This window comes from Athalia rosae, chromosome 5 (genome assembly GCF_917208135.1).
Source record: "Athalia rosae chromosome 5, iyAthRosa1.1, whole genome shotgun sequence".
NCBI lineage: Eukaryota > Metazoa > Arthropoda > Insecta > Hymenoptera > Athaliidae > Athalia > Athalia rosae.
The window spans coordinates 5,071,255-5,089,087 of record NC_064030.1 but is presented as its reverse complement, the minus strand read 5'-3'; the positions used below and the strand labels follow the sequence as shown (position 1 = coordinate 5,089,087).

At 36.4% G+C, this 17,833-nt stretch overlaps 2 protein-coding genes across 6 annotated transcripts in view; one reads left to right on the top strand and one right to left on the bottom strand.

The window, feature by feature from the left end:
* The first annotated feature begins 4,900 nt into the window (after window positions 1–4,900).
* On the top strand, window positions 4,901–8,497 carry LOC105689166 (serine/threonine-protein kinase PLK4). Its single transcript, XM_012405993.3, has 11 exons — window positions 4,901–5,119; window positions 5,215–5,310; window positions 5,427–5,640; window positions 5,721–5,833; window positions 5,933–6,025; window positions 6,092–6,373; window positions 6,457–7,005; window positions 7,106–7,411; window positions 7,477–7,758; window positions 7,881–8,066; window positions 8,139–8,497. Exons 1-11 carry the CDS (start codon window positions 5,081–5,083, stop codon window positions 8,316–8,318), a joined length of 2,340 nt encoding a protein of 779 aa, XP_012261416.2. The 5' UTR covers window positions 4,901–5,080; the 3' UTR covers window positions 8,319–8,497.
* A 3,494-nt stretch (window positions 8,498–11,991) lies between these two features.
* LOC105689160 (zinc finger protein rotund-like) overlaps window positions 11,992–17,833 on the bottom strand; it is a 102,042-nt gene continuing 96,200 nt past the window's right edge. For all 5 annotated transcript variants that reach the window (XM_020854135.2, XM_020854136.2, XM_020854137.2 and 2 more), the window contains exon 6: window positions 11,992–15,270. In XM_020854135.2, coding sequence (XP_020709794.1) covers window positions 14,143–15,270 — 1,128 coding nt within the window. In that variant the 3' untranslated portion in view covers window positions 11,992–14,142. The remainder of the gene's footprint in view (window positions 15,271–17,833) is intronic.

Below are 17,833 nucleotides of genomic sequence, written 5' to 3'. Positions count from 1 at the left end.
GACAAAATTCAATAATTTTTTCTATGGAGTTTCCTGTGCTATGCCTATGTATTTCGATCTCAGGAATCCACATTTGAAAGTAAAAACGATCTACCTTTAAAATTGACCGAGTTATCGCCAGTTTATCGGTCAAAAATGTGAAAAATCGAGGATATCTCGACGGGATTTATTTCTAACTCAATTCAATCGACGTATTCGTATTCCTCGTGCAAAAATACACAAGAAAAGTGTCCTGCAATTGATTTTAGAAATACTTCACATTTTGACCCAAAAAAATGGTAAGCCTATAGCCTTAGGATTTTCTCAAAATTTGAGACAAAATTCAATAATTTTTTTTATGGAGTTTCCTATGCTATTCCTATGTATTTCGATCTCAGGAATCCAAATTGGAAAGTGAAAACGATCTATCTTTAAAATTGACCGAGTTATCGCCAGTTTATCGGTCAAAAATGTGAAAAATCGAGGATATCTCGACGGGATTTATTTCTAACTCAATTCAATCGACGTATTCGTATTCCTCGTGCAAAAATACACAAGAAAAGTGTCCTGCAATTGATTTTAGAAATACTTCACATTTTGACCCAAAAAAATGGTAAGCCTATAGCCTTAGGATTTTCTCAAAATTTGAGACAAAATTCAATAATTTTTTCTATGGAGTTTCCTGTGCTATGCCTATGTATTTCGATCTCAGGAATCCACATTTGAAAGTAAAAACGATCTACCTTTAAAATTGACCGAGTTATCGCCAGTTTATCGGTCAAAAATGTGAAAAATCGAGGATATCTCGACGGGATTTATTTCTAACTCAATTTAATCGACGTATTCGTATTCCTCGTGCAAAAATACACAAGAAAAGTGTCCTGCAATTGATTTTAGAAATACTTCACATTTTGACCCAAAAAAATGGTAAGCCTATAGCCTTAGGATTTTCTCAAAATTTGAGACAAAATTCAATAATTTTTTTTATGGAGTTTCCTATGCTATTCCTATGTATTTCGATCTCAGGAATCCAAATTTGAAAGTGAAAACGATCTACCTTTAAAATTGACCGAGTTATCGCCAGTTTATCGGTCAAAAATGTGAAAAATCGAGGATATCTCGACGGGATTTATTTCTAACTCAATTCAATCGACGTATTCGTATTCCTCGTGCAAAAATACACAAGAAAAGTGTCCTGCAATTGATTTTAGAAATACTTCACATTTTGACCCAAAAAAATGGTAAGCCTATAGCCTTAGGATTTTCTCAAAATTTGAGACAAAATTCAATAATTTTTTTTATGGAGTTTCCTATGCTATTCCTATGTATTTCGATCTCAGGAATCCAAATTTGAAAGTGAAAACGATCTATCTTTAAAATTGACCGAGTTATCGCCAGTTTATCGGTCAAAAATGTGAAAAATCGAGGATATCTCGACGGGATTTATTTCTAACTCAATTCAATCGACGTATTCGTATTCCTCGTGCAAAAATACACAAGAAAAGTGTCCTGCAATTGATTTTAGAAATACTTCACATTTTGACCCAAAAAAATGGTAAGCCTATAGCCTTAGGATTTTCTCAAAATTTGAGACAAAATTCAATAATTTTTTCTATGGAGTTTCCTGTGCTATGCCTATGTATTTCGATCTCAGGAATCCACATTTGAAAGTAAAAACGATCTACCTTTAAAATTGACCGAGTTATCGCCAGTTTATCGGTCAAAAATGTGAAAAATCGAGGATATCTCGACGGGATTTATTTCTAACTCAATTCAATCGACGTATTCGTATTCCTCGTGCAAAAATACACAAGAAAAGTGTCCTGCAATTGATTTTAGAAATACTTCACATTTTGACCCAAAAAAATGGTAAGCCTATAGCCTTAGGATTTTCTCAAAATTTGAGACAAAATTCAATAATTTTTTCTATGGAGTTTCCTGTGCTATGCCTATGTATTTCGATCTCAGGAATCCACATTTGAAAGTAAAAACGATCTACCTTTAAAATTGACCGAGTTATCGCCAGTTTATCGTATAATTAATTCGATTAATTAATTCAGTTAATCATTTATTTATTCGATTGAATGGATATTAAAAGAGGCTTCCGGTATACTAATTGTTCCTTTACTCGTTCAAAATACTATTGTTAACCAATAATTGTTTGATTACTCAAACAGTCTGCAATCATAGACGCAACGATTGCTTCACATTGACAATGAGAGTAGATAGGCATCAGACATGAATTTATAATTCGATAAATAAATAAATAGATAACTAACTGAATGAATGCTAGCAATAAATCTCATAGAGATATCCTCGATTCTGAACTCTTCACACCCATAAACTCTTCGATTTTTCGAAAAACTCTTTGAAAAAAGTCCTAATTCTGATCTTAAATTTTGAGAAATATTTAAGGCTTGGCGTTTATTTGAGGCAAAAAGATAAGTTTTATAGAATGTCAGTTCTAGTACGCTCATTGAATGCATTCTGACTCCAGAGATGCAAATCAGACAGACCACTTCTGATCTCATTACAAGTCAACGAATACACGATAACAATCATTTCTTACCTCATAGTTGTAGTCGAAAGTTGAACCGTGATATAGGTCTTACAGTAGCTACCGATTGTCAAGCAATTTTTTAAAATATGTAGATCGAACGGAACACTACTTCCCGAGTGACTGCTCAATCAAAACTGGACTCTGGACTCATAGTCAACAAAATATATGGCGCAGCAGTAACCGCGTACTAATCCGTTGCTAATCCTTACCCAAATATATCGATGTCTCTCTCTTCTCGCTAGCTTCTTCTTTCTCTTCTTAAAGGATGTACGCGCTACCATCGATGTCGCTCCTGACGACCACGTCGCTTCGGCTGCTAAGGCCATACTGCCGTTGCCTCGAAAAAGGATCTACGTACGAGACGCTGCAATGATCGAATACCGAATTGTACGTCCACAATTGACTGTTTCGAAATATAGTCCTTGCACATTTTTGAACGCGAAAAACACCAAAGACTATAGTCTTTGCACATTTTTCTGAATGAAAAACATCAAAGACTATAGTCTTTGCACATTTTTCGGGGTGAAAAACACCAAAGACTATAGTCTTTGCACATTTTTCCTGGTGAAAAACACCAAAGACTATAGTCATTGCACATTTTTTGGCGTGAAAAACAGCAAAGACTATAGTCTTTGCACATTTTTTGGCGTGAAAAACAGCAAAGACTATAGTCTTTGCACATTTTTGGACGCGAAAAACACCAAAGACTATAGTCTTTGCACATTTTTCTGAATGAAAAACACCAAAGACTATAGTCTTTGCACATTATTCTGAATGAAAAACACCAAAGACTATAGTCTTTGCACATTTTTCTGAATGAAAAACACCAAAGACTATAGTCTTTGCACATTTTTTGGGGTGAAAAACACCAAAGACTATAGTCTTTGCACATTTTTCGGAGTGAAAAACACCAAAGACTCTAGTCTTTGCACATCTTTCGGAGTGAAAAACACCAAAGACTATAGTCTTTGCACATTTTTTGGGGTGAAAAATACCAAAGACCATAGTCTTTGCACATTTTTCCTGGTGAAAAACAGCAAAGACTTTAGTCTTCACACATTTTTCTGGATGAAAAATACCAAAGACTATAGTGAATTTTAAAACTGATAATGTAGAGCTCTAGAAAGTTTGCCCAAAAGTGGAAATTTGTATCAGGAGCACAGGAAACCCGAGGAGGCGGTCCGAGACCCCATGTGCCTCATCATGTGCATGCATTCAATCATGTGTAATAATTCCTACTCGTTTGCCCTAAGATCAAGCTATCAGCTAGTTTTTTTGCGGGCCTGAATTCATGCAATCATGTGTATTCAATCATACTTCGTTGCCGTATAATCAAGTTATCATCTGGTTGCCTGCATTCTCCATCATCTACCAATTTCCTTCGAAAAACGAAAACTACGTTAATAATTAGGAATAAAGCGAATCGCAGAAGTATCACGTTATCACCAACTCTGCTACTTGGTGCCGAAGAAATGGAGATATCTCGATGGATTCATCCTTAAGTTAACTCAAACGGTATAGTCGTGTTTCTTACGCAAAAGTAGATGGAAATAGGAAAAACGTCCTGAAATAAATTCTGCAAACACTTCATTTTTTACCTCAAAACACCGCTAAGCCTGAAACCTTAGATTTTTCTGAAAATTTGGACAGGTATCCAATCTTTTTTCTTCAAGAGTTCTCTATGTTGAGCCCACGTATCTTGATGTCAAGATTTCGAATCGAAAAGCCAAACCAATTCATGTATAAAACTGTTCGAGTTATCTCCAATCCATCGCTCTGAAAAGTAAAAAATTTCAAGGATATCTCAATGGGATTTATTTCTACCTCGATATAAGGGATGAATTTGTGTTTCTTGCGCAAAAATACATAGGAAAACTAACGACTTCACGCTTATAAGAAACGCTTCGCAATTGATTCTGAAAACACTGCATTATTTGCCCCAGAAAAACGCCGAGCCTATAGCCTTTGATTTTTCTCAATATCGGGGATAAAAATCAACCAATTTTTTCTGTAGAATTTGATAGCAAAAATTCACATATTTTGAAACCAAGAAACTGAATTTGCTTACTAAATCAATCTATCTACCGCAATGATCCAGTTATTACTCAGTTACTGGCCAAGGAAGCGAAAATATTGAGACGAACCCAATGAATTCGAGAATTATTTGAATTTACTCGACGGATCAGACTCCTGAAGTCAGAATGAACTGAAGAATCAGTCAACGCGTTGGCATACTTATATTTTCAGTCAACGATCAAATAATCAGTTTCGCCAGAAATTGAATCTTTGAACTTTTGCCGCTCAAATGCAGTGCATTCTACGGACGCTCCCCGAAGCATGATGTTGCGTTAGATCTAGAATGCGTTGTCAGGTATGGCGGGGTAGTGGCGATTGTTCACCATAGTTGTTTACGTATCTTCCACACGAAGATGCAAAGTTGATTTTGACCGTGTACAATGAGTGAAAAGATTCCTTCTCATCAGAAATAAATCAGTAATTTCGTAATCTTTGATAAAATTAAGTGACATATGTTTAAGCGGAATGCCGCCCTTGTCTGGAGGATTCGGCGAACAGATAGAGGTTACAATTTTGAATTACCTCTATCAGTTATGAAATACCAATAACAATCATTCCGTAAGTAATAAATTTTAAACCGTTCATTTTTCATTATATAGGACTACGAAGTATTAAACGTATTAGGGAAAGGAGGTTTCGCCAGCGTGTATAGGGCAAAATGTCTACGCAGTGGGATGGAAGTAGCCATAAAAATGGTAAGTATCATTGCCGAATTCCTTACTACTCATTTAGACATTTAAATTTTAGTTGTCTTGTTTTAATTAATACCATTATCACTCAATATTGTTCTGAAACTATACTCAACCTATAGATCGACAAAAAGTTAATGCAGGCTGCGAATATGGTTGGAAGGGTCCGCCAAGAAGTGGCTATCCACTCACGCCTCAAACATCCGGCTGTTCTTGAATTATACACATTTTTTGAAGATGCCAATTACGTCTACCTTGTGTTAGAACTCTGCCACAATGGAGAACTTCAGCGATTCCTTAAGTTACAGCGATCTCGAGCCCTTTCAGAAGAACACGGTTAGTAGACGGATTGAAGTTGTTCAAAGCATTTCAAAATACAGTTGATCAATTAATAATCGTTATTTTTTACTAAACAGCTAGTCGCATATTGAGCCAAGTTGTTCAAGGTTTGCTTTATTTGCATTCCCATCAAATACTCCATAGAGACATGTCCCTTTCCAATCTGCTATTAACCAGAGATATGCAGGTGGTGAGTGTAACTAGTAACTCTTGATTGTATTGATTAATAAATGGGACTCATGCTAGAGAAACTTGTCTTTAAAATCAGTCATTAATAATTCCTCACTAGAAAATAGCAGACTTTGGATTGGCGACTCAATTAACACGGCCAGATGAGAAGCACTTGACCATGTGTGGAACACCAAATTACATTTCCCCAGAGGTAGGCAATAAATCTCTTGGATACATACAATAAGGCGATAACTTATTTTTTGTTGTTTGATAATAGGTCGCCACGCGATCTTCTCATGGGCTAGAAGCAGATGTATGGGGTCTCGGCTGCATGCTTTACACTTTATTGGTTGGAAAACCACCATTTGATACAGATGCCGTGAAAAGTACATTGACACGTGTTGTAATGGCTGACTATGCATTTCCGTCAAATATATCCGAAAATGCTAAAGATTTAATAAATCGTTTACTAAAAAAAAATCCAAGAGACAGAATTCGGTTGAGGGAGATACTAAAGCATCCGTTTTTGGCTCTTCGTGACAGAGGCTATCATAACAAGGTCAGTAGTACCACCGATCATGATGTGTACTTAACAAGAAATCGGTACATATTCAGATATTTCTGGCCATACATCATTCTCAGGACAAAGGAAACATGCCCAGAGGATTGTCCGGAGTCGAAGGTAGTGATTCCGGAGTTGGACGAACAATGTCTTCTTGCAGTCACCCGCGCATACGTTCTAGATCAGAGGAAAGGCTGCCCAGTTTTCCGGGTAGTTTGGGGCCATGTTCTACGCCAACACCTACTGCGAGGAGCGAACCATATTATGATTACATTACTGATATTCAGCCATCTCCTCGAGTGCATCCTGATGGTTATACTCAGACCAATAATTCCGTGTTAACTGGTATACCTCAACCACCGCAAAGCCGAGTGTTCTCATTGTCTGAACAACAAAGCAATTATGAAGGGCAGTGGGGAGAAGACAATCAAAAAGTGGATAGGCAACATAAAAAAAATCGGGATAAAAAACAAACTGAGGGAGAGGAAGAAGGGAATAGCAAGTTGGCTGTGCCACCATTGAATTCAATTAGGCTTCAAGCCACTAGACATCGAACTAAAAGCGCGGTTCTGACAATACTGGAAAATGGGGAAATTTGCATAGAATTCATTAAAAGACGAAACGGCAAGGTTTGTTCGACTATAAAACCAATGATCTTGGCATTGATCTTATCACAGGAGTTTGAACATAAATTAATCTCGCATCTCTTCTTTACATTTCATGATGAAGGAAAAAGTGAATGAGGTGTGTCGTATATCAGGGGATGGTTTAAGGATCATTCTTTATAAAGCTAGCGAGGGTACTACTGTCGGTAATGAACCTCCGCCGTTGCCGCCAAGGGGAGCAGATAGCATTCACTCATACGAGAGTTTACCGCAACGTCATCATCGGAAGTACGTCTATGCAGCACGATTTGTGGGGCTTGTTCGGGCCAAAACACCAAAATTAACTCTTTACTCAACAAGCGCGAAATGCCTCTTCATGGAAAATGGTCCTCACCCAGATTTTGAAGTTCACTTTTATAACGGGGCTAAGGTGAATATCACTATTAGCACAGATTATACGCGATAAACTATTGCTCATTTCGGTTAAATTACCAGATAACCCGTACCGAGGGAGCGGTCAAAGTAGTTGAAGAACCTGGAGCTCAAGCGTATTCGGAGGATGAGCTCCCCTCGAGGCTAGAAGATCTGCATGAGCATTACCTGCAGTGTTATCAGCGCTGTTTGCTTCTAGAATCGACTCTAGCATCTTTAGAAACAGCCACAGGTCATTCATGTTTTCCAGCAATTATTGGACGCCGGCCAACTCCGGCTACAAACGACGCACTCTGCTTAAGAGGAAAAGAAAATATTTCACATGGTGTAACCAGCCCACCTATTGTGAGTAAACTATTTCATAATAATCACCATCAAGATGGTCAAGGTCAAGATCATACATTAATCTCTGATGTTTGGTACAGTATATGTATGTATGTTATTCTAACACGGGCTACTCGTTTCAGATGCCGTCATTCAATGCCAGTTGTTCTGTTGTTTCAACTGTAGCATCTCGTTCACGGAGATCCAATTCCGTGTGCGTTTCGACAAATCTAACTAATAATAAAATAACGATCCCGGGAGTTGGCGTGGCCACCCAACTTTCCACGGGTGACGTTAGAGTAGACTACGGAGATGGTTCGATGCTTACCGTAAGTACTTTTTAGGATTCATCTATCGCAAAGCTCGTGATTTATCGCACTACATTATCTTTGGGAATTTAGGTGAGCCCGCAGAGTATGGGAGGTGGACTAACCTACGAAAGTTCAAAAGGAGTTGTTACAAGGTACAATCAAAATTATCAGCAAAATTCGGAAGTGCCTTCCGCCATCAGGGATAAATTGAGACATCTGCCTACTATCATCAAACATCTTGTGCAACCGAAGCATAGAAATATTCGCTGATACAAAATATCGATTAGCAATCATTTTGTCACACGACTAGAATCTCTAAATTTCTTCAATTGACAATTTTTTAATAATAGTAATATTTAGTTAGATAATATTAGTATACTTATATAAATATATTTCTATATAATTATGTAATACGTGCTCATGAAGTAAAGAAACATATTTTAATACTAGTTGGCCGCATTGATTTAATATCTACAACCCAGTTCTTGAATTTTGATCCCAAATGCGAGATGGTTCTTTCGTTCCACTAGAGAAAGATCCATTACACAACAACTCTCCTTAAACAAACATTGCCGTTTGACGATGTCCTGGATCCAAAATGCTAGAGCCATGATTTTGGCTGATCTTTCTGCGACAGGTGAAAATTTTAATAGAGGTAAGGAATTAATGAATTTTCTGTACCTTTAAAAGAATACTGCCAAAAGTAATACTAGGAACCGCGAACAATGAAGAGTTTGCAGTATTGCACGTGAGAAACTTTTGGCAATTTTCTCTCAGGACACGAATGAGCGAGAGTAAGACGTAAGTTCTGCTATATTTGTTATAAAGGACGAACAGTTAGTGTGAGTGTGCGGGGTGCTTTACAGAGTTTAAAAAATGAGCGATGTTGAATGGGGATTTTAAATTATTGTAAATTAATCATGAGTAAACAGTATACAAATTATGTAAATGGTGTGTAAAACAATTAATAGTATTATAAAAAAATACTATGTGATACTTTCGGGGCGTTTTTATCGTGCCGGTTTCAATTAATTTATCGAAGAAATGGACGTGTGCCGACACGAATTAAAGTCCGCCAGAATCATTTGGCCTTTTATTGATCTTTTTTTTGTGTTACTGCAGAAAAATTGACTTCTTCCGCGATGATTCTACATCAATTTCCAGACGTAAACGAAAGCATCACTCTACAGTGTACTTTTATTACAATTATTTATTTTATTATTTGTTGTTTTTATCGTTCAAATAACTAATCAAATTTTCTGGCAAAGAATACTTTGTTCACTTTTGTACGTTGTTGTGCTCGAATTAAGAAAGATTGAAGACCTTTTAATAGAAAAGAAATGAATAGAGACCAATGATTTTTCATTGATGGTTTTTCTTTAGTCTTCCTTAATAACATGATTTCGTTGTATCGCAATGTAATGATTATTCAATTTTTGACGTACGTAAATGCATATCATATGTGTGAATCAATGATTCCAAATAATTGATGTTAACATTTTTTCGTAATGAATTTCGCTTTACGAGTCTCTATAAGAAACAATAAAACGTCTAATAACATCAAAGACAAATTTGATTCAAGTCTATATAAACCTATTACCATAAGATGTAATTGTAGCAGCTTTCCAATTTTACATACGAAATAGTCGTCCGCATTGTCGTATAACAAAATATCTTTGTCGAAATAGTATAACCACAGTAATTATTGTATAGTATTATAAATTATCAACTTTCAATCTATTGTATCATCCATGTACAATTTCATAGATCAAACTTTTTGCAATGGATAGCAAGTGCGCGAACTCAGTTAGAAATGTAAAAAATTTCGCTCGACCGTTTCGTTGTAAAATTGTTTGTAAGTTATGGTTGTTGTTGGTTTTTCATTAGTATTATTATTATTGTTATTATTATGATTAGTATTATTACTATTTAATTTTTTCTTCTATGCTATTACCATTGCTACGTTTATGTTAATTAATTCCTAATATTATTACTCTTTATTTTTGTATTAATATTTAATAAATCTTGTATAATAGTTTGATCTATTGCACTTTTTCTCTTATTTTCTTTCTTCCTTTTTTTTTCTATTTTCTCTTAATTTCATCCGCATTGTAAATGCAAGACGGTGATTTATGTTTTAAAATTCTTGAAAATATTATTCTCATCGTGAGGGCGAGTGTTAAAAGTTATACAGACAAATAATTAATCACTATCTATGAATATATTATTTAAAATTGTTCAATACGTTGTATTGAATTGTGTTGGTTTTGTTTTCTAATTTAATTTTTTTTTTTCTTACGAAACATTTAGTATTTTACAAATAGGAAACGGTCAGACACTGAGCTTTCATCAATTTGGAGAGTACAGGCTCTCCGTGAAACTTGTAACAACCATCGAATTTCATTTACAAGTATAACATCAGCGATCGTTGATGATCATTTGCAAATATATCATCATATCATATCAGTTGTAAAACATTGCTTTGAACTACTATTTCCACTTGTAGGAATAATCTGATTCAAATAATCACGACAAAAGTTTCTCGTAAATATCTGCATTTATATGTATACTATTATATGAAGATTAGTTAAAATTGTACATTCATATTATCCGCTTGCGATAATGATGTTCTCAAAAAGCCTGTACACTGCTTCAGATTATCGTAAACACTCCAAAGATCCAGTTTTGTAAAATACATCAACCATCCATCCTTCCCTTCTACGTATGTAGTTATAATAATTTTTTTTCTTTTTTTTTTGTTGTCCTTTTAATTTATACAATAAAATATCACAGTTCTGTTCGTACCATCGCCATGCAATATATTGTGCTTTATCATACATCGCATTGTCTATAAATAATAATCATTCCTTTACTATATCTTTCTTTTTCTTATTTTTTTTCTTCCTCTATTTCTGTTGTCTCGGCTTAATTATCAATAGTATAATAATAGTATATTTTGTATTCTATTCAAACATTCAAAATGACTTTGCAAACATATACAGTTTTATGAATAAACCAGCTCCGTTATTTTCACAAGCGATTAAAAACGTTAAATATTGTAACCGGTAGAAACATTTCATCTAGCCTTAAGTTTAGTCTGATTATTATTATAGTTATAGATAATTTAACGTATTGCTAACATCTTGTAAAATTCGTTTGCTTCAAAAAAACGATACGACATATTGAGAAAAAAATTTGTTTGGTTTTCGTATTTAACATTTACGGTACGAATTATTCTTCATTATAAACACTTTTGAAGTTTAATTATTGAAAAATAATAATTGGAAACAATTAATGGATAACCAATACTGTCTCATTGTCAATTTACAAGTTTTTCAAATTTGGTCCTACTGAGCAAGATTCTATTTTTATCATAGGGGTTGAAATGCACGTTGCAAATTCCACGATATATTCGTTAGATGGCGACTTCAACTTGAATATTTTTTTATGATGCAGTTTGCGTTGCATATCTGCAGGCGCACCCTTAAACATTTAGCATGGTGACTTTTTATATTTATTCGGAACTCGGCTTGAACTTTGTAATTAATTGTAAAAAAAAATGAAAGAAAATTGAAGGAGTACACGAGTCCTATACGCCGTTGAAAGTATATTTTATGAACGCATTCAATCATCAATAAGCGAACTTAAGTATGTTTGGACGGTTTATCTGAACGTCTGGAACTCGCGTTACTTTATTTTATTATAACATTCGTCGTTCAGTGATTTATAATTGATTTTGCGCGTTTATTGATTGAACAATTTCACAGAGCAACGAAATTACATCAAAGGCTGTCTAGGCGAAGACTTGAGTACAAGGAATACTAAATATTGTAAAAGAGGAAGGAAAAAAATGTGAGGAAAAAAGCGGAGACGTTGGAAATAAATGAAACATTGGAAATGCACAACTTGTAGAATTCAAACATTAAAACAATGGAGGATGGTATTTCTTTTAACGTAATAGTTTATTAAACGAAATAATAATAATTATTATTATAATAATTAATGAAACTAAAAATAATTAGACAGAAAAAATCACAATTAAAGCATAGGGGTTCCTGGTTCCCCTCTTCTCCCCGTGGGACGTAACAAAAATACGCTATTTATTAATTTTTTTTTAGCAGTTCGGTTTCTATCTTCTGTAAATTTTCATTTTAAATAATCATTGTTCTTTTTCTATTTATTTATTGTATTACTTTTTGTTTATTTCATTAATATTCTTTTTTTCTTATTTAATATAAAAAATTATGTGAGTGCGCGCTTCGGCGACGTTATACATTAATAGGTATGCAGAGCTGAGTGCTTTTCGGAAATAATTAGGAAACCCAAAAAGTGATTATATAATATTTCGTAATAATAGTAGATATTATAATTTCTTAATAACAAACTAATAATAAACAACTTGAGCACAGGTGAGGCGCGACGATGGACATCAAACGAAGAGGATACTGAATTTATTTTCATAAAATATAATTCAGCTTCCTCGTCTAACAATTACCACCGTTTTCTGCACCATAACAAGAAACTATCTACAGTGTTTTGTCTTTACTTAAACTCTACACGTGTGTAACTTGATTTCGCCTAAGTTTTCTTTTTGTCGCTTCTTTCCTCCTTTCTCCTATTTTTCTTTCATTACATTTATATTGTGTACTATTTTACCATTTGCTTATCCGAGCAGCCCAATTCTGGCGCGTTTTGGCGAAAAGATATATCCAGTTTGTTCAAACTTGAAAAAACAAAACGAAAAAAAAAAAATAATAAATTAAAAAAAAAAACGAAAAGAAAACGCATGTAAATCAGGGAACGAAAAATACGATCTCTCGTACGAATGAGAAAATGAGCTTATAATTATACATGAAAAAATATATTTATATATATGCATGTATATATATTTAAATATAATATGTAAGAGAACTAAAATTGTAAAAAGTTGATTAAATGGATCATTAATAAACATCGGGCGAATACAATACACATGTTTGCGTAAAAAATTATTAGTACAAATAATTAATCGCCAAAAATGAGTGTCGGATGTTTTACTAAATTATTTCCAGCGTCGACTTCTTTTTCTTCTTCTGCAACAGCATCTCGAGTCTTTTCAGCTTTGTAAGAATGGACAATTCTCCCGGATTTTTCTCTCATGATTTTTTTTCCCTTTTCTTTTATAATGGTACTTAGAAATTATTATACGTCTATACCTTACACACCTATTAATATAATTAATAATATATAATATTTATTTATATATTTATATGATAGCTATTTACAAGAGGTCTTGCATACCATTTTGTGTTCAACACCATGATTTTTTTTTTCTTGTTTTTCATTTTTCTCCACTTCGTATTTTATTTTATTTTCTGTTATCCCGTGGCACCGTAAACCCTACGCTACGTCTTTTTTCTTTACACTCGCTTCAACGTTATGCGATTGAATATTTGTGCCCTTATTTTTAATATATACCAAATCCTAATTGGTAATGCGTTTAATTATTTAATTACGGTACACAAAAAGTACACCTCTTCTCGCCACTATACTATCTCTTGATTTCTCTCTCTGTCTCTCTTTCTCTCTATATCTGACCCCCTATAAATTCTCTCAGCATACGATCATTTTTAACTATTCATTTTACCTAAAAACCTTTTCTTATCCCCACGACGGTATATTCTGCTTTCCTCCCGTCAGTCCCGATACTTTCTTGGTATTATAAGTACTGTTGCGTGTCGCGTATCCTTGATTGAATAAATTCTACGGAGATCTTAGTTTGTGATTGAAAAAAAATGAAATAAAAATTACAAAAAAAAAAAAAAAAAAAAAGAAAAAAGAAAGAAAAGAAAAATAGGAATATGGTAATCTTGCTAACTGTATAATAGGTGGCTTACAACGTGTCGTCGTGTAACAATAATGATCCCTCTTTTGTATTTTGGAATGGCAAAACAATACGTCGTCGATGAAACATCGTCGATAACTCTTGACACATATCCTTAAGGAATCGTATTTAAATTATAATCGTATTATGAATCGAAAGTTTTTTCATTTATTGTTAAATACGAGCGCACACGTTATAGTTATATAATATTACCTACGACGGACCGGGAAGTTACTGTTTTTCCTTGAGACCTCCTAGCAGGGCGTGATTTTCCATCGTCGCACTAAGATTACTCAGGTTACTGAGATTACTGAGATTTCCCAGGTTGCCCAAATTTCCTAAGTTCGGTTGATGCGCGTAGTTCCTTATCTGATGCAAGCTGATCAGTTGATTCGGAAAGGAAGTTGCGTTCTGGTTACTCGTTGTACCGGATGTTATACCGGCCGAGGATGTTGGCGAGGACTTTTGGGGGTTGAAGGCTTCGTAGAGGTAAGGCCGCGAGGCTGGATGGTGACTACCGGGATAATGGAGGTGGTTCAGAGGGTTGAGGGGGTGCTGCATCGAGGATATTGAATTTATTGAAATCGATGATATCGGTGTAAATGCCGAGGAACTGTTGGGGTGGTTACCCGGCTGCGGTGTTTGTTGTCTCGAGTCGTTTTCGATCGATTCCCGGTGACCGTGAGGGAGTATCATTTCCGAATTTTGGTTTTGATGATAGTCCGTGTGATGATGAGGTAACCGTTCGTGCAACTCCGATATCATAGAGTCCGGACTGACTTTCGGCCAATAATGATCCTGATGATGCGACATCGCGTGTATGGAAGGCCTCAGACCGCTGCCGATTATCGGCGGACGTTTGTCCGTTCTCTCGGCGTGCTTCTGCATGTGTTTCGCCAGGTATGTTTCCTGTGTATAACTTTTGCCGCAGTACTGACATATGTGCGTTTTAAGGTGTTTCGACTCCTTGTGTTTAGGTATGTGCTCAAGTAGACTCGGTTCGTCCGAAAAGCACTTGTAGCACGAGTTGCACTTGTAAGGTTTATCGGTCTGATGACACCTTGAGTGGCTCTGGAGGTTGCTGAGTTGGCTAAACGCCTTCGTACATCCAGGGTGCCTGCATTTGTACGGTTTATCGCCAGTATGCGTCCGGATGTGTTGCTGTAAATGACTGAGCTGGGTGAATTTCCGTTGACAAATTTCACATCGGTATGGTTTTATACCGAGATGAATTCTCGTGTGTTGCGACAAGTACGAAGAATTTGCGAACGCTTTGGCACACTGCGTACACTTGTACGGTTTCGCTTCTCGCATGTGGATCTGCGTGTGTAATTGCAGATCTGCTTTGCTGCCGAATATCTGAAACACAAGAGAAGGGATGAACCCGATTAGCCACGTGGTTCGATTCGAGCGTAACCTGCGGACGGAGGAAATCGAAGGGGGAGAAAACGACGAGGAGCGAAAGTTCAAAGAACTGGGAAGCGTCGTCGCGTGTGTCTAGGCTTTTCTTTTTCTTCCGCTCCCGAAGCAACAATTACAGGTGATCCTTGACAATTTCGTGTCTCGTAACTCAGACGCAACTCGCTCCTTCGTTAGTTCGGCCCATTGGCCGGGCGTACCCGCTACCTGCTTGGTTATAAATAAATTCCAAGGAGGAACGAGCAGCAGCCAGCAACACATACGAAAGAGGCTGGCCTTGTCTATCATGGAATCGCCCCGGGGGCTACCTGACTGACCGTACAGCTACCGCATAGAGACGCCTCTGCTCATAAACCACAGAGACGCACAAATAATTCATCTTCGTCACGAGATTCTAAGATATTAGGGATCTGCTTCGCTCTCGTGTACACGTATAGCCCGAAACACCGAGCCGCCATATCCTATCTACCTTCCATCATTCTTATATCCGCGGTACGGCGACATAGGCGATATCCTATAACGGAATACTCGACGTTGCGTCCCTCGCATCGTGTAACCCGATAAAAATTCTCTTTTATTTGGATTTGCGATATGTAGGTTGAAACCCCCGTCCAGCCCCGTGTACAGAAAGGATAATTTACCATCCGACCAGCGCACGGTTCTTTCGGGTTGACTCGACGATTTTTTATTTCCTCCTTTCGAAATTTGTCCTTGCAGAAGTCAAGTTCGCGCGCTCATGGGCCCACGTAATCGTCTCTAGCCGCGCGCGCGTTGCCCGAGACGTTATTACACGCATACGCAGGTATACATATCCTCTATCCTATTCTCTTATCCCAGACTCCTGGAGTGAGTACGATAGAGGTAGAGAGATGATGGGTGAAGAGAGACGGCTCAAAAAAAAATCACGTCTATACAACTCGCGAGCGCGCGACTGCAAAGATCTGCACACGACGTACACCGCTACCGTAGTGTATCGTTAGTAAATACGTATGTAAAGACCTCATACGGTACACGAGCGAAGGATTACACATGCAGTCAAGATACGTAAGTTGTTAGTATTTAACGAGAAACGTTGCGGCAGGTATTACGTAGAAAATTAAATAAAAGTACCTGAAATTATGCCTATCTCTAAATCAGCGGGTACATACGCGTGATGGGATAGGTATACGCCGACCAGGTTTGGCGGGAAATACTAGTTGAACGCTAATCGGCCCTGACCTGCGCATTAAAAAATCCCGAGCGCTAAAACGTACCCACCTTGCCAACATAATTATCCGTCGTAACTTTGAAATTCAAGCGCGGTGAAGCGGAGCTATGCGATGGAGGGAAAAAAAAAAGAGAGAAAGATACAGAAAAATATAAAGAACCTTCTACAATTAACTAATCGACATAAAATAATCCTTTTCGTTCGTTTAAGTTCAGGGCAAGCGAGAATAAGCTTCCGCAGGGTGCATTTTTATGCACACGCAGGATTAGAGAAAACGAAAAAATACCACGAATACTCCGATGTATTTTCTCTTCTTTTTTACACAGCTATGTACGTACAGTTATATTCCGCAAGCTTGATATATTAAAAAGTTTTCGTTTAAAACTCTTTTATTATTTTTTCAGTTTCTCCATTCTCATATACATCCAACTGATTCGTATATATACGTATTATATATAAATTTTTTTCGTTTCCCCTATTTTTTTTTTTTCGCTCGTTCGTTAATTTAGTAGACTGAATAAAAAAACCTATATGCGCAAATATAATTGCCGCAGTCGTTCGGAACTTCCGTCTAACTAAGCTTGCCTTTCCGCCGTGAAAATTACGTCGTTAGGACGGACAGCCCTGAAGGGGTGACGGTGATGCACCGTGGCGACTGACTCTCGTCGACTTTAAATTGACGGAACTTACACGTGTATATAGACGTTGGCTCTTCTCTTATTTCGCGGGATAAAGAGAGGGGTAATAACGTGTAGACGGTAAGACCGGCGAGAAATCGCAAAACTCAACAATTGTAACAGTATTTTGTTACCCGAGTGTTACCTATAGCCCCACTGACACTTTACTTTATAGGTAAGCTGAAGCTCCCCGTATATTGCCTGGACATTATATCCTCGGTATTTCCAAGGAACTACATGGAATGCCTTCGACTTACAATAATTACGCGTCGTAAACTAACCACGAGATTTCCAGCCAAGATTGAAATATAAAATATCATTTTTTTTTTTTTTATATTCGCGTCCTTCTTTTTGCTCATATTTGTTTTTTATTTCTTTCTTCAATATTTTTTTCTCCCTTACACCCCGCGGCTCTGCTATTATTCCGCCGGAGCTTTTCAGATTAAATATACGTATATAGGAATGAAATATCCCGAATAAGAAAAAATAATCGTTATATCTCGAATTCCGCATTCTGACGACATGATTAATAAACGCAATCTAAATTTTAATAATCAATCGACTCGGTGGTTGTTCGCTAACATGCGTGCATTTCATCGTACAAGTTCTCTAGTGTTTG

Excerpts from the sequence above, each read along its gene's own strand:
- LOC105689166 (XM_012405993.3), top strand. The coding sequence starts at position 5,081 with ATGCCGCCCTTGTCTGGAGGATTCGGCGAACAGATAGAG. Across the intron at positions 5,120-5,214 it reads GATTCGGCGAACAGATAGAG|GACTACGAAGTATTAAACGT; the intron begins GTTACAATTTTG and ends TTCATTATATAG. Across the intron at positions 6,026-6,091 it reads CAAATTACATTTCCCCAGAG|GTCGCCACGCGATCTTCTCA; the intron begins GTAGGCAATAAA and ends GTTTGATAATAG.